General features: G+C 42.9%; 1 protein-coding gene across 4 annotated transcripts in view; it reads right to left on the bottom strand.

The window, feature by feature from the left end:
* klhl13 (kelch-like family member 13) overlaps positions 1 to 17130 on the bottom strand; it is a 67930-nt gene that overhangs the window by 39280 nt on the left and 11520 nt on the right. For 2 of the 4 annotated variants that reach the window (XR_009770227.1, XM_061702952.1), the window contains exon 1: positions 9319 to 9740. The exons of 1 other annotated variant lie outside the window; for it this stretch is intronic. Coding sequence is in view for 2 of the 3 variants with exons in the window: in XM_061702952.1 (XP_061558936.1) it covers positions 9319 to 9416 (98 nt within the window). In the remaining variant the exon portion in view is untranslated. Of the gene's footprint in view, positions 1 to 9318; positions 9744 to 17130 lie in introns of those variants that run through there. One more of the 4 variants, XM_061702954.1, reaches the window with a different exon arrangement.

Raw genomic sequence — 17130 nt, 5'->3', positions numbered from 1 at the left:
GGTGTGTTGCTTTGCTAATCAACTTCAATCAGTATCATCAAACACAGCTGGACTCCAATGAAGGCATACAACCATTTTAAGAATGAGCAGAAGAAATGGACAACACCAGAGTTAAATGTGAGTGTCACAGTAAAGGGTCTGAATACTTATGGCTGTGTGATATTTCAGTTTTTCTTTTTTAATAAATCTGCAAAAAATTTGCTTATTTCTGTCAATATGGGGTGCTGTGTGTACATTAATGAGGAAAAATTATGAATTAATGACTTAAATTATTTCAGCAAATGGCTGCAATATAACAAAGTGAAAAATTTAACGGGGTCTGAATACTTTCCATACCCACTGTAAATTGTCTGGGGCTTTATGCCCCCGGCAGGGTCACCCATGGCAAACAGCCGCGAGGTGAGGGACCACACAAAGCATAGCTAAAAGACCATGATGAGTAAATTGATGGAATCACATTTTCCTTTGCCAGGACGCGGGTCACCGGAGCCCCCCTCTGGAACCAGGCCTAATTATGGGGCTCGAAGGCGAGCGCCTGGTGGCTGGGTCTGCACCTATTGGGTCCCGCCGGGCACAGCCTGAAAGGGTAATGTGGGTCCCCCTTCCAATGGGCTCATCACCAGTGGGAGGGGCCATATGGGTCAGGTGCAGAGTTGGGCAGTGGCCGAAAGCAGGGACCTTGGCGGTCCGATTCCCGGCTACAGAAGCTGGCTCTAGGGACATGGAAAATCACCTCCCTGGCAGAGAAGGAGCCCGAGCTGGTGTGTGAGGTCCAGACGTTCAGACTAAACCTAGTTGGGCTTGCCTTTACACACTGCTTGGGCTCTGGTACCAGTCCTCTCGAGAGGGGTTAGACTCTCTTCCACTATGGAGTTGTGGACGGTGAGAGGCGCCGAGCAGGTGTGGGTATATTTATTGCCCCCCGGCTCGCCGCCTGTACATTGGGGTACATCCCGGTGGATGAGAGGGTAGCCCTCTCCGCCTTCGGGTGGGGGGGATGGGTTGACTGTTGTTTGTGCCTATGCACCAAACAGCAGTTCAGCGTACCCACCCTTTTTGGAGTCCTAGGAGGGGGTGCTGGAGTGTGCTTCCGCTGGGGACGCCATCGTTCTGCTGGGGGACTTCAATGCTTACGTGGGCAATGACAGTGAGACCTGGAAGGGCGTGATTGAGGGGAATCAATGACGTAATTGATCGGATCGGCGAATTATGACATTAAAGCAGATCAGCCGATCAGCATAAAATGCTAAATATCGGCCGATACCGATCAGCCCGATCAAATGGGTGTAAAGTCTAGTAAAAAGTACATTCCCCTGTGCTTTGTGCAAAATTCATTCACTATTTTTTAAAACCAGAAATCTTCCACAGGCTATTTAATGTTTCACAGGCTACTGACACAATGCAGATCATCCTCACGTTCAATGAGCACAGGCTATTAAAATACATAAAATGGAACAAAATATATGTGATTTAATTGTGTGTTACTCCAATATTTCCTTTGCCATAAAGTGATGACTTGAAAATAAAAAACAGACGTCTTTCTCAGATGTCAAAAGATGTTATCTTTGACTGAATTGCATTTTAAATATATGGTGTACAGAGGAAGAGTTGAACTGAAACGGGAGCCAATCTTTTGCTTATTCGTTTTTTTTTTTTTTTTTTTTTTTTTTTTTTTTAAGTTTCCCAGAAACAAAGTTTCCTGTCAAGAAATGTGTGTCCACAGTCATGCAAACGCAGAAACCTACCAAAAACTTTCTCCGGTTATAAGCGGTGGATTTAAGAACATGTATTACCTGTATATACTATTCACCATATCCACTTGTTGCTGATGGTAAGAAGCAGAAGATTTTGCTGGAAAAGTAAATAATTCTCATGAGCTTCTGCAGCACGAAGATAACATGGTAATCCGCCATTGTTGTTGCAAATGTTGGCGGTGTTCGCACATGGCCATGCGATAACAAGAACAACACTACACTGTATCAAGAAAGATGCTTATTGGATTGGATAGAGTCAGGGCTCCATCTACAGCAGTGGTCCCCCAACCTTTTTTTGCACCACAGACCGGTTTAGAGTAGGCATTTTTTATTCCATTGGACCGGCCATCAAGGTGTTTCATATATACACACCGCAAAAATAAATTAATACGACCGGCTTAAAAACAAATGTTAAATGCATGAAAAATACAACTCACCATAGCGCATAGCGGATAAAAGAAGCTCTCTTTTTCGTTGAGGTCGGAGGCTCTTCTTCTGGCTCCTCAGGTGGCCTTTTTCCTTTTGAAAACCTCTCCGAAGACGTGTTTTTTTTTTAACTCATTTTTGCGGGTTTGCAGACTTTTTAGTAACGCATCACATGACCAACGTGCAGTTTAGTGTTGTTACGTTCGCGAATGTTTCGTTCAAAAGAACAAATCTTGTCAGTGAACGTAATGAACTGAATCAATTTATGAAATTATTCGTTCTTTGAGCTCGGCCGCCGCCATGAGCGAGTCGGCTGGGAGCGGAAACGGAACTGCTGCCACATTATGTGCAGTCTTGACCTGTTAATTGCGACGCGCAGCTGTTGCAGCGGAGAAGATCAAAATAAAATACATTTGACATGCGAAAACGCAATACAACGGAAATTATATAAACTGGTCATTCCTAACCAATGCCTCACGGACTGGTACCGGTCCGCGGACCGGGGGTTGGGGACCACTGATCTAGAGGACAAACGGCACAAGGACATAATTCTGAGTGACTCCAACACTGAACACTATTTACTGTTTCATTAGAAAGTAATAATATATCGGTGTTTAATCGGCAAAGCTCCAGGTGATTATGATTATTTTGAAAAGGGCTAAAATCAGCCGATAAGATCTGTTTAGCCCTACTGTTTTACTTTAATTTGAAGGCATGTTTGACCAGATTTTATATTAGTGATATTGCACAAAACTTTTCCCAAATAATGCAGATTTTCCCACACACAAAAACCTTTCCGAAATTCTTGGTGCGTTGTACTCTGGTTGAAGTGGCCATTCCAACCAGACTCAGCATTTTGACAGACTGTCATTAGCAAATTTTGTCATGTTACTACTGATAGTGTTCGACCTTTTATGTGCGAATTGGTAATGTTAAAAATAAGTCAAATACATGATGGCCCTGTGATGGATAAACAACTGAGCTGGTTGCCATGTGTTTCATATTCTACGAAACTACAGAACAGGAAGACTAATGGGAATTTGTTAAAAGCAAAGACACACACCAAACAGATGTCACTACAACCACGATTTATTGTATTTTTTTTTTTTTTTTTTTTAATTTAATGGAGGTGAAAGGTCACACAGGATGGCGATACGACTTGCAGGAATTTGACACCACCACCACTGCTTAGAATGCACAGTGATCACATTCAGAGGACACATTTAAATTTACCCTATCAGGTGGCAAGGCGGATAGCCAGGGAGGAGAGAGTGGTTTGTCCACACCACAAAGGAGTGTTGGTGGCTGCCAGAATGAAACAAAGAAGACAACATCTACAGTATCCAAAAGGAGACAGAATCCCTTAAAGCAGTTTAACACACGTATTATTGATCTCAACTGAGTAATGCAGTCATTGGAGAATAGTGTAAGCCTATTGCCATATGCTCATATAGGGGCGGGGGGGCATGTATTTACTCAACTACAGGTCTATTAATGGGGGGGGGGGGGGGGCGGCGGTCTGTATTTGTATTCAGTGGACCCCGCATACTTGCATTTCGGCACCCGTGGATTCACCTATTCACAGTTGTTTTTTTTTTTTTTTTTCAATGTTTCCTTCCCCCCCCCCCCCCTTTACATTTTTTCTTTTTGGAGGGGGAACCACTCCCCAAAACGCTTATTGTAGGTTCATTAATTTTTTATTTAAAAAAATAAAAAGTCTCCCCACTGTAAATGCATTTTTAGAATAACAAGCAATATTAGATCAGGCTTTTTCTCATTTTCCTCTCAAACGGATACTCTTGGTTAATAGTCAAGTTAAGTCCAGTTAAAACAAAGCCAAATGGGCTATTATTGAGAAATGCAGAAAAACTGAAGCATTTTGAGACATCACTTAATAACGCAGAGAACCTTTTTTTAAAATGTGTAGTAAGTCTCTGCATTATAATTAATCAGATAGACTGTTTTCATGCTTTGGTGCTGCTATTTTGGTTTGCAGCAGAGGTGGCAACAGAAATGGATTCAGAGGTGAACTATTTAATGTCCGTGTATGAGTAATTACTGTTACTACTCTTTTCCCCCCCTCGAGGAAAAGAAGGGCGGCATCTTCTCGAGGGAGGCATTTACTTGTCATAAGTGGACTCTGCACCTAGTGACTAATTGGGACAGGCATCCATCAGGGACACCCACTATTTGAAATACATCCATCCATCCATCTTCTGAGCAGCTTCTCCTCAATAGGGTCTCGGTCGTGCTGGAGCCTATTCCAGCTATCATCGGGCAGGAGGCGGGGTACACCCTGAACTGGTTGCCAGCCAATCGCAGGGCACAAACAAACAAACAACCATTCGCACTCACAGTCACACCTACGGGCAATTTAGAGTTGTCAATTAACCTACCATGCATGTTTTTGGCATGTGGGAGGAAAGCGGAGTGCCCGGAGAAAACCCACGCAGGCACAGGGAGAACATACAAACTCCACACAGACTGGGCCAGGGATTGAACCCCAGTCCTCAGAACTGTGAGGCAGACGCTCTAACCAGTCGGCCATTGAAATACAGTAAAAATAAATTAATTCAGACCTGTTGTAACTTGTAATCTGAATTTATGTAAAAAAAATAAATAAATAAAAATCACAATGTTCAAACAACAAGGCTCCTAATTTAAAGGTCCGGGAAAGTTTATATCTGTAGTAAGTAAACCTTATTTACCAATTGAGGTTCTGAGAATTTGAAAGACAAATAGAAAGTCAAAGAAACTAAAAAGTGTTAAGGAATGAAGAAACGAGTAAGGACGGAACGAAAGTGGCAGTCTATCAAATCCCCTTCATGTCAGTGGAAAGCTTAAAAACATAATTCTACCAGTGACAGTTTAAGAACCTAAAGTCAACTTGGCTTTTACGTGAGATGACAGTGGCTCTTGAAAGATTTATAAGAATAGCTTTGCAGTCCTAGCTAGCTGGGAACCAATAGAAACATCATCCATCCATCCATCCATCCATTTTCTGAGCCGCTTTTCCTCACTAGGGTCGCGGACAGGAGGCGGGGTACACCCTGAACTGTTTGCCAGCCAAACGCAGGGCACATAGAAACAAACAACCATCCTCACACCAAGCTGCTTACCTATTGCAGATTCAGTCTTCCCAGCCTGGTGCAGGTCTACAATTATGTTTGTGGTGTCCTTTGACAGCTCTTTGGTCTTGGCCATAGTAGAGTTTGGAGTGTGACTGTTTGAGTTTGTGGATAGGTGTCTTTTATACTGATGTGTTCAAACAGGTGTCAAACGGAGGATAGGAGAAGCCTCTTGAAGAAGAAGTTACAGGTCTGTGAGAGCCAGAAATCTTGCATGTTTCCAGGTGACCAAATATTTATTTTATAATTATTTGCTTATAAATTCGATAAAAATCAGACTGTGATTTTGGGGATTTTTTTTTCTTCCTCATTTTGTCTCTTGTAGGTGAGTGAGGTATACCACCTTTGATGAAAATTACAGGCGTCTCTCATCTTTTTAAGTGGGAGAACTTGCACAACTTGGTGGCTGACTAAATATTTTTTTGCCCCACTGTTTATTCATACATAGTGAAGGAAAGGACACTTTTAAATTTCCTGTAAAATCTGTAATAATTACGATAATGTGAAATATAACCTTAATAATTCAACTGGAAACAAACAAAAAGAGCATAATAAGATGGTTCCAGTGTGTACATGCTAAATCTTATACTTTGTTGAAGCAAATTTTACTTTAATTACAGTATTCAGTCTTTTTGGGTATGAGTCGATCAGTATTGCACATATTGACTTGGCAATATTGGAGCATGCTTCTGTTCAAAGAAAGCATTCCAAATGTAATATTGAGGCTCTCTTGAGCACAACCCTGTCTGCGTACCTCGCAAATTATCAATTGGATTTAGGTCTGGGTTCTGGCTGGGCCAAACGTAGTTTTTTTTCCTCGTGAAAGCATTCTTTTGTTGCATTTATCTGTGAATTGAGCTTTTATCCAAACATTTGCCTCATTTCTTGATTAGATGATTTTTTAAAATTATTATCATTTTAATGCATATATATTGAAGCGAGCTATGTAGTCAGTCAGACAGCTATGTGTTGTGAAAGACGCAGTTTAATTAAATTTCAAGTTAGGCTATATCTGCCAAAAACATTGCAACTAATTAATGTCTGTATTTCTAGCCATGAAAGTGTGTTTTATTTATTCAGTAGAAGTAAGATTCAAAGTGAAACTGATTTAAAAAAAAAAAAAAAAAAAAAAAACTCAAGCTCTAATGTCAGCTGTCAAACCGACAGCATTTTGATTATTTTTGGAACGCAGATACTGTAGTTGGATTTTACAGATCAAAAGAATCCCGGTTGATAATAAAGCAGGATTCTCAAACTGTCTGAACCGTTTGCCTGAGAGACTGCCAAAAATCATCATCACATGAGCGCAAGCACAAGAGATTCTGCTGCCACGCGAGGGTCTGACAGACACTTGAAAAACGCCTTGCAGGAAAACTGTCAAGTGTAAAATCTATACCGTACAATAATTCTATTTACCCACATTAGCTAGTTGGCAGAAGGAAAATAACCAGATATGTATTCAAAACCTTAGCTGTGGATATAACCTTAGCTGTGGATATAACCAAGCAGCATGCAGTTATAAATATCACTGAAGCCTCAAGGGCTCCACAGTAAAAGGACTACAAAGAGCGACGTTTCCCTGACCACAGAGTAACCTATAATTGGGGGCCCGATATCAACCTACCCAAAAACACAGCTTACAATAGAAACATTTCAAAATAGCAAGCAGTCTGGTGAGATGAAGTGAGGTGGAGCCTCAGGGCTTGACATGCTTCACTTGCCAGTGTGCGCACACAACCTCAACAAGTCACGCAAACGCCATCCTCAGCCACTTGCATGCTCTTGATGAATCTCATTGGGCTTTCATGTAGCATGCTGACCAGACAACCATTAAAATATTCCAGTATTATTTTTATTTTGTCGAAAGTCAAGTGACTGAGTCTTAAATGTGTTGAATGGTAAAGAACAAACAGTTAAAAATATAAAAACACATGGTCCCTATTAGAATTACACAGAAGAGGAAGGTTGAAGATAAGATTAGAAATTGTGCTTGACGATGAGAATGATGTATGGCTGGATGTTCGACCTAGTACGGACTATAAGGATCAATATGGGTGGGGATGTAAAAGGACCAGGGCGGAGGCTTCAATGGTCACAACTACTGTGGCAGGCTTGTGCACGGCCGTTTACCCAAACTGTTTCAATGACGGGGGTTATTGTGGCCTTGCTCTATGTATGTATGAGTTTGCTCGTGTGTCACATAAACATCTAACAAGACAATCGTGTTAAAACTAGACTTCACACCGATTTGATTGGGCTGATCGGTATCGGCCGATATTTACCATTTTATGCTGATCGGCTTTAATGTCATAATTCACCGATCCGATCAATGACGCCATTGATCAGCTCCGCAAAACACATTAACTCTGCATCGCCGCGTGCACAATATATTTAAATCCAAAAGCTAGATTATTTATAGCCACAAGAGTGGATCGCGCCGACGTTATTATAAAAACAAAATGGGGGAAAACGTGTGTTGGTGGTCACCGGTGCTCAGGACAGGAGAGGACATTTGTTTAAGGCTTGCTTGAGGTATGTTCACATACTTTTAATACGATATGGCTCACAAGCAGGCAATAAAATGTTCTGTAGTCTAGCAAGCTAGCGGTAGCACTCACGGTTGGACATAAACTTGCCGCCATTCTGTCGAATCATGCTCTAAAGTTTCGGTGTGGGTGAAGTAATTTAATTAAAAATAAAGTAATTTAATTACAGTAAGTTAGCACCCATTATTTATGTTTCATGTAATGTTGGTTTGACCTGACTGATTAGAACACAGGATCTGACTAGAGCGATGATTTCCAACCTTTATGGAGCCAAGGAACATATTTTACAATTGAAAAATCTCACGGCGCACCAACAAACAAAAATGTCGCAAAAAGTGGAGACAATAATTACTGTATTTACTTCCTGCCATCTAATAAAAGACCATTCATTTGTTCTGTCTGTCACGATGCCTCACTGGCATAAATAGAGGAACAAAGATACATTATTTATTGTAAATATAATTTATGGAGTAATTAAGTACACAAGTATATACAGTAAATGAACAGGTCATTTAAATAGACACATTCCTCCATCTTGTGATCGGATGAGTGATCGGTTATCGTTTTTTTAAACTCGCTGATCGGTGCTCGGCCCCAAAAATCCTGATAGTGTAAAGCCTGGTTAAAACGTAGAGAGAACTTTTGATATCTATATTAAAGCATTAATAAACTACTAACATTGAAGTTTGTACAGGGAATATGCGCATATTTGTCAACCCTCAAGACGATTGAATGGTGATACTACGGTAAAATTAGGAGGAAAAAAAACAGCAGTGTATTGCAGTGCTGAATTTCTTTAAGCTAACAAAATTAAACTCGAAAGTAGCTCAAAAGTAAATCTGTGCAATAATTGACGATTGCATAAATCCACTTGAGCAAAAAAGCCAATACAATTACCCCAAATGGTGGCCTAGCTTTCCCTCAAATTATTTAAAGCCACACACCCACATTTTCACTCTTTGGAATCAAACCATAGAAAACAGGACCATTTAGTGGAGAGCTGATCAAAAGAAGGCCGGAAAGAAAGGATGGTGAAAGGTTGTGTGAAGACCTCCTGGTCTACCCTCCCCCCCAGAACAGTAGCAGATGACAATAGCTTCTAAACCAGGGCAAGCCAGACATCCTGACAAAGGGAGACTCCTCCCAAGCCAATGAGTCTCCATTTCCAAATAAACAAGGAGCTGGAAAAGTCGTGGACGTGGTGGTGCTTGCCGTGTCCAGGCAAGCAGCGGAATGAGTCCTGCCCGAGAGCAAAGCAGCGTGCCAGAGAAGCATCAAATGCATGCTGGACAAGGCTAATCTCTTTCAACGCTACAACCCTCAATATCACATTTGTGAACACAAAACTGGAACCAAAAGTGACAGTGTCAAATGTTCAAAAATTAATTAAAATTCCCCAAAAGTGAGAAAGAAACAGAAATTTTCCTGAATCCACATTAACGTAGTATGAATGCTATTACTCACATGTAGGCAGGTGAAAGCGGTGAGGACCGGGATGTCTTAAGGACTGGCACTGGGAATTTCCAGCTGACAGGAGAACCGCTTTTCCATTTCAACGGCATGTTGTTGTCACCAGAATGGTGCTAGAGCAATATCAACAGCAAAGACCATTTCCACGCGAAGCTTCCCAATGCAGTCTTCCGTACCACTCCTGCCCACACCATTTAAGGGGGAGGGAGAGCGGGGACGCGGCGACAAAAATACATGGGTGGAGGCAGTGCGGGCTACAGGCAGGGTTGTGACATTAGCAGCAGCACCAAGAAGCCAATATATTGCATCCAGCTCGACCGCTCGCCTCGCTGCATAAGCGACTGTCTCATGGAGCCCAGCCTTCCAAGGGCTCATCAAGTGTAGCTAAGCAACAGTGCCACCTTGTTAGCACAGTTGTGATTACCACAATGGTCATGCTATGGCAGTATTTGAAGCAAAACTGCGATGAAACCACTCTCGCACAGTTGCTTTGGACTAAGGTTTAGCTATCTATTGGACACAATTGAAAGTGCCAGTAGTCTTTTCCGGCATGACAATCAATCTCCAATTTGCTCAGATCCTGCAAAATCAAAGATTTTCACAGTCAATTTTTAAAGGCAAAAAAATTAAAATTATCACCTCTTAGGAACATTCTGAATATTTTGTCAGGAACATTTTGATTTTCTCAAGAACACTTAGATCACAGGCCAAACAAATACCACCAGAAAGACTCCAAACAAAACTAATATCTTCTACATGAAGTATTAAATTAACTTCCATCCATCCATTTTCTGAGCCGCTTCTCCTCACTAGGGTCGCAGGCGTGCTGGAGCCTATCCCAGCTATCATCGGGCAGAAGGCGGGGTACACCCTGAACTGGTTGCCAGCCAATCGCAGGGCACAAACAAACAAACAACCATTCGCACTCACAGTCACACCTACGGGCAATTTAGAGTCTCCAATTTAAATCATATATTTATGATGTCCTGAAGTTCAATTTTTTTTTTTCATTTTAACAACAACTGAAGTATTGCTGTGCGATATGGACAAAGTATTATATCCCAATATAGGTAACTTTATATCCTGACAACATATATCTCCATATAGTATATTTCCTTTAAATTACATGAAATTAAATGGCAATTTTCTCTAATATTTAATCTGTTTATCTATCAAACGTTTTATATAGAATATGAGTTAACATCCATGCTCTTCTAGAAGCGCCGTAAAGCAGTATTTTCTGGTGCTTTAGCATTAGTGCAGTTACATTAAAGGGGAGTTTTGCAGTTTTCAAAAAAAGAAACAAAAATAATTCACTTTTTGCCATTTGTTAAAACTGTCAGTAGAAACCTAACAGAAGTACAACCCCAATTCCAATCAAGTTGTCACTTTTTGTCATTAGTTAAAACTGTCAGTAGAAACCTAACAGAACTACAACCCCAATTCCAATCAAGTTGGGAAATTGTGTTAAACATACATAAAAACAGAGTACAATGATTTGCAAATCATGTTCGACCTATATTTAATTGAATACACTACAAAGACAAGATACTTAATGTTCAAACTGATAAACTATTGTTTTTGGCAAATAATCACTAACTTAGAATTTTATGCCTGCAACATGTTCCAAAAAAGCTGGGACAGGTGGCAAAAAAGAAAGTTGAGGAATGCTCATAAAACACCTGTTTGGAACATCCCACAGGTGAACAGGCTAATTGGAAAGAGGAGGGTGCTATGATTCGGTATAAAAGGAGCTTCCCTGAATTGCTCAGTCATTCACAGGTGAGATGGGGCGAGGTTCACCTCCTTGTTAACAAGTGCGTGAGAAAATAGTCAAACAGTTAAATGACAATGTTCCTCAACGTACAATTGCAAGGAATTTAGGTATTTCATCATCTACGGTCCATATCATCATCAAAAGGTTCAGAGAATCTCGAGAAATCACTGCATGTAAGCGGCAAGGCCGAAAACCAACATTGAATGCCCGTGACCTTCGATCCCTCGGGCGGCACTGCATCAAAAACCGACATATATACAACCCCAATTCCAATGAAGTTCGGACATTGTGTTAAACAAATAAAAACAGAATACAAATCATGTATTGACCTATATTTCATTGAATACACTACAAAGACAAGTTATTTAATGTTCAAACTGATAAACGTTATTGTTTTGAGCAAATAATCATTAACTTCGAATTTTATGGCTGCTAGGACAGGTGGCAAAAAAGACTGAGTAAGTTGAGGAATGCTCATCCAACACCTGTTTGGAACATCCCACAGGTGAACAGGCTAATTGGGAACAGATGGGTGCCATGACTGGGTATAAAAGGAGCTCAGGCGGCACTGTATCAAAAACCGACATCAATGTGTAAAGGATATCACCACATGGCCTCAGGAACTCTTCAGAAATCCAATGTCAGTAAATACAGTTCGGCGCTACATCCGTAAGTGCAACTTGAAACTCTACTATGCAAAGCAAAAGCCATTTATCAACAACACCCAGAAACGGCCGCCCGCTTCTCTGGTCCCAAGCTCATCGAAGATGAACTGATGCGAAGTGGAAAAGTGTTCTGTGGTCCGACGAGTCCACATTTCGAATTGTTTTGGGAAATTGTAGACGTCGTGTCCTCTGGGCCAAAGAGGAAAAGAACCATCCGGACTGTTATGGATGCAAAGTTCAAAAGCAAGCATCTGTGATGGTATGGGGCTGTGTTAGTGCCAATGGCATGGGTAACTTGCACATCTGTGAAGGCACCATTAATACTGAAAGGTACTTGCAGGTTTTGGAGAAACATATGCTGCCATCTAAGCAACGTCTTTATCATGGACGCCCCTGCTTATTTGAGCAAGACAATGCTAAACCAAATTCTGCACGTGTTACAACAGCGTGGCTTCGTAGTAAAAGAGTGTGGGTACTAGACTGGCCTGCCTGCAGTCCAGACCTGACTCCCATTGAAAATGTGTGGCGCATTATGAAGCGTAAAATACAACAACGGAGACCCTGAAGCTGTACATCAAGCAGGAATGGGAAAGCATTCCACCTACAAAGCTTAAAAAATTATGGTCCTCAGTTCCCAAACATTTATTGAATGTTGTTAAAAGAAAAAGGTTATGTAACACATCGGTAAACATGACCCTGTCCCAGCTTTTTTGGAACGTATTGCAGCCATAAAATTCTAAGTTAGTGATTATTTGCTAAAAACAATAATGTTTATCAGTTTGAACATTAAATATCTTGTCTTTGTAGTGTATTCAATTAAATAATCAAGATGGCGCCTACCAGTGTGGCCGCCTCGGTAACGCGCTCTCTAGTATTGTCTTTGTTTTTGTGTTTTTCGTCCGTCTTTGGAGACCTTACACGACTCACTTACACAAGGGGAGACCTGCTAACCATCAAGGAGGCTACTCCGGACTTTCTGTCACCAACTTTCGAAAATCCGCTCAGTTTTTTCCCCGAGTTACTCACCGGAGCGGCGTCCGCGGTTTTCGGCGCATGGATGCGGAAGCGGCGCCACAGAGGAAAACGAGACGGAATTCAGGTGAAACTCCGCAAGAGAGGACACAGATTGGCGTTCCCGTCGATCCACCTCGCGAATGTACGCTCCCTACCCAACAAAATGGACGAGCTTCATCTTCTGTTAAAGACCAGTAAAGACTTCGGACGTTCCGCGGCCATGTGCTTCACGGAGACCTGGCTTTGCGACGCCGTACCCGATGGCGCCGTCACGCTTCCCGGCTTCAACATTCATCGAGCGGACCGCGACATGGAATCATCGGGAAAAACGAAGGGCGGCGGGATATGCCTCCATATAAACGAAAAATGGTGTACGGACGTCACGGTGCTCAGCACACACTGCAGCCCGCATTTGGAGTCGCTGTTTCTGAACTGTAAACCATTTTACGCGCCACGTGAGTTTGCATCGTTTATAGTGGCTGGAGTCTATATCACACCGCAAGCTAACACGAGCGCCGCATTGCTAACGCTCGCCGAACAAGTCAACGAAATTGAAAAAAAACACCCTGACTCACCCCTCATTATTCTCGGGGACTTTAACAAAGCTAAACTCAACCACGAACTCCCTAAATACAAGCAGCACATCGACTGTCCTACCAGGGAAAATAATACTTTAGACCACTGCTACACTACGGTAAAAAACGCATACCGTGCTATACCTCGTGCAGCCCTGGGCTCGTCTGATCACTGCTTAATTCACTTAATACCGACGTACAAGCAAGTACTTAAATGTGCGAAGCCTACAGTGAAAACAGTCAAAAAGTGGACCAATGAAGCAAAGATGGAACTTCAAAGCTGTTTAGACTGCACAGACTGGAGTGTCTTTGAAAATTCAGCTGGCAGCCTGGATGTATATACGGACACTGTCACATCCTATATCAGTTTCTGTGAAGAGGTTTGTGTACCAACAAAATCATTTCGGACATTCAACAACAACAAGCCGTGGTTCACTGCTAAACTTAAGCAGCTTCGCCAAGCTAAGGAAGATGCATATCAGAGCGGGGACAGGGCCCTGTATAATCGAGCTAGAAACCAGCTTACTAAAGAAATTAACATTGCAAAGAGGATCTATGCAGCAAAGTTGGAAAAACAGTTTAGCGCGAACGACTCGAAATCAGTCTGGCGTGCATTCCAATCGCTGACTAATTACAAGCGACGATCCCCCCAAGCTGAGAACAATAGCACACTAGCCAACGACTTGAATACCTTCTATTGCAGATTTGAAAAGGACAGTTTCACTCCACACACCCACCCGGCCGCACCCGCGACCACAACCACACCTCTGACTTCTGCGTTAACCATCCATGAACAGGATGTGAGACGCATCTTCAAACAACAGAAGATTAACAAAGCGGCAGGACCGGACCATGTGTCCCCATCCTGCCTCAAAGTCTGCGCGGACCAGCTCGCTCCAGTCTTCACTCAGATCTTTAACAGATCTTTGGAAATGTGCGAAGTTCCATCCTGCTTCAAACGCTCCACCATCATTCCAGTCCCCAAGAAACCTGCAATCTCTAGTCTGAATGACTACAGGCCTGTCGCTTTGACATCTGTGGTCATGAAGTCCTTTGAACGTCTCGTGCTGGACCACCTCAAGAGTGTCACAGGTCCCCTGCTGGACCCCCTGCAGTTTGCCTACCAAGCGAACAGGTCTGCGGATGATGCAGTCAACATGGGACTGCACTTCATCCTAGAACACCTCGACAGTGCAGGGACCTACGCGAGGATCCTGTTCGTGGACTTCAGCTCAGCGTTCAACACCATCATCCCTGAACTCCTTTCAACCAAGCTTCTCTAGCTCAGCGTCTCACCTGCCATCTGCCAGTGGATTTACAGCTTTCTGACGGGCAGGACACAGCAGGTCAGGCTGGGGGACGCCACCTCATCCACACGCAGCATCAGCACTGGGGCGCCCCAAGGTTGTGTCCTCTCTCCGCTGCTCTTCTCTCTCTACACGAACGACTGCACCTCAGCGAACCCGACTGTCAAGCTCCTGAAGTTTGCAGATGACACCACTGTCATCGGCCTCATCGAGGACGGTGACGAGTCTGCATATCGACAGGAAGCGGAGCGGCTGGAGCTGTGGTGCGGGCGACACAACCTGGAGCTGAACACGCTCAAGACGGTAGAGATGATCGTGGACTTCAGGAGGCATCCTTCGCCACAGCTGCCCCTCACGTTGTCCAGCTGCCTTGTGTCAACCGTCGAGACCTTCAAGTTCCTGGGAATTACAATCTCTCAGGACCTGAAGTGGGCGAACAACATCAACTCCGTCCTCAAAAAGGCCCAGCAGAGGATGTACTTCCTGCGGCTTCTGAGAAAGCACGGCCTGCCACCGGAGCTGCTGAGACAGTTCTACACAGCGGTCATCGAATCGGTCCTGTGTTCTTCCATCACAGTCTGGTTTGGTGCTGCTACAAAAAAGGACAAACTCCGACTGCAACGGACAATCAAAACTGCTGAAAGGATTGTCGGTACCCCCCTACCCACCATTGAGGACTTGCACGCTGCCAGAACTAAGACAAGGGCGTGCAAAATCCTCTCGGACCGTCTGCACCCCGGTCACCAGCTCTTCCAGCTCCTTCCCTCAGGTAGGCGCTACCGATCAACGCAAACTAGAACTAGTAGACATTCCAACAGCTTCTTCCCTCTTGCGATCAACTTCTTAAACACCTAACCTATAATTCCATTACAACAAGCTGGCAATTTTTTTACTTGAGTTCGTTGTCACATTTCTGTGGGGCCAATTATTTATTACTTGTGCACTCACTGTAGTTGTCTCGCCATGCTGCACTATTTGCATATACTGGCCACTCATGCCAGAGTAGCATCTGCTCCATTTGCACACTGATTGAGGAGTATCTGTAACATTTGCACAACCGACATTGTCCCAGATGATCGCACTACTCGTCACTTTAAACCGCATACACTCCTTGAAGTCTCAGCGCCCTTTGCACAATGGTCATTGCACCGGACTATTGCAATATTAGTCGTTCGAACTGCTCTAAGTGCTAGAGGACTCTGCATCTTTTTGCACAATTGTTTTTTGTCAATGTCTTTATGTCCCCAAAGTGTTCTGTAAATTGACTGTTTGTTGTACTAGAGCGGCTCCAACTACCGGAGACAAATTCCTTGTGTGTTTTGGACATACTTGGCAAATAAAGATGATTCTGATTCTGATTCTGATTCTGATATAGGTCGAACATGATTTGCAAATCATTGTATTCTGTTTTTATTTATTTTTAACACAACGTCCCAACTTCATTGGAATTGGGGGGTTGTACATTAGTAAAATAAAATCTGCAAAAAAAATTAAAATATCCCTCTCTGGCCACATCTTGTACCTCTAATTTGAGTGATAAGAAACCACTGTGCTTCAGGAAAAACAACCAATCAGAGACAGAAGGTGTGACCAACGAGGTGCACTCTCAGGCATACAGAAGCCTCACGCTGACCTATTTCCTTGGACATTTGGCGCTTTGCTAAAATCTCTGGTTTGTAACAAACGTTCGAGATCCTGAGACCAAACAAGGGGAATGTAGAAGCTGCCATTCAGAGGTGGAGACGCCAAAGGCGGCTGAGACAATTCAGAACTCGACAAGCACTTTTATCACCTCTTTTTGATTCTGAATTGATTGTACATTCTAAAAAATAAAACTTCAAACGGATAATATTTTGTATTATTAGCAACACTTCAATAAGTCATCCTACCAACGCAGCAGTCATGGCTAACGTTGGCTTGTTTACAGTGGATATTCGTACAGTGCAGGTCTCGGGGTGGGGCTTTGGTCAGAGACTCGTGGGGGGCATTGAGAAGTTAAGTGAGGTTACATTCAAATCTTGCTAGCAGTTTTAAAACTGTCAACACCCCATTAACCCTTATTGTTCAGTTGAGTGTGGTAACCATCAGGCTAAGAGCCTGTGCTGCTCAACCACCAGTTAGTCTTAAGGCTCTTGAGGAGTGAGGTTTCACCAACGTACTTTTGCACAGCGGAAGCTGGCATTCGTTTTTACAAACAAGCTCACAAGTGACAAGCGGAATACTAAGTCGCCTCTTTAACATGTCATCAGTCAGACTGCTACACTAATGGAACAGTTGGATTAAGCGTGGGTTGATTAGTCATGCCTTGAGAGTGAGGCAGAAGGATGACATAATAGAAAGACAACTGTTGTGATACCATCTCGGGCGCTACATGCAGCAAGAGAGCTAACACAATACCCAGCACATGAAAATAACTATATAAATGATAGAGAGTTATATCGTACGGTAAGATGTTTGTACCTGGTACT

This window comes from Phycodurus eques, chromosome 17 (assembly GCF_024500275.1).
Source record: "Phycodurus eques isolate BA_2022a chromosome 17, UOR_Pequ_1.1, whole genome shotgun sequence".
Classification (NCBI taxonomy): domain Eukaryota; kingdom Metazoa; phylum Chordata; class Actinopteri; order Syngnathiformes; family Syngnathidae; genus Phycodurus; species Phycodurus eques.
Note: the sequence above shows the minus strand (reverse complement) of the source record. Positions and strands in the feature narration are given on the sequence as shown.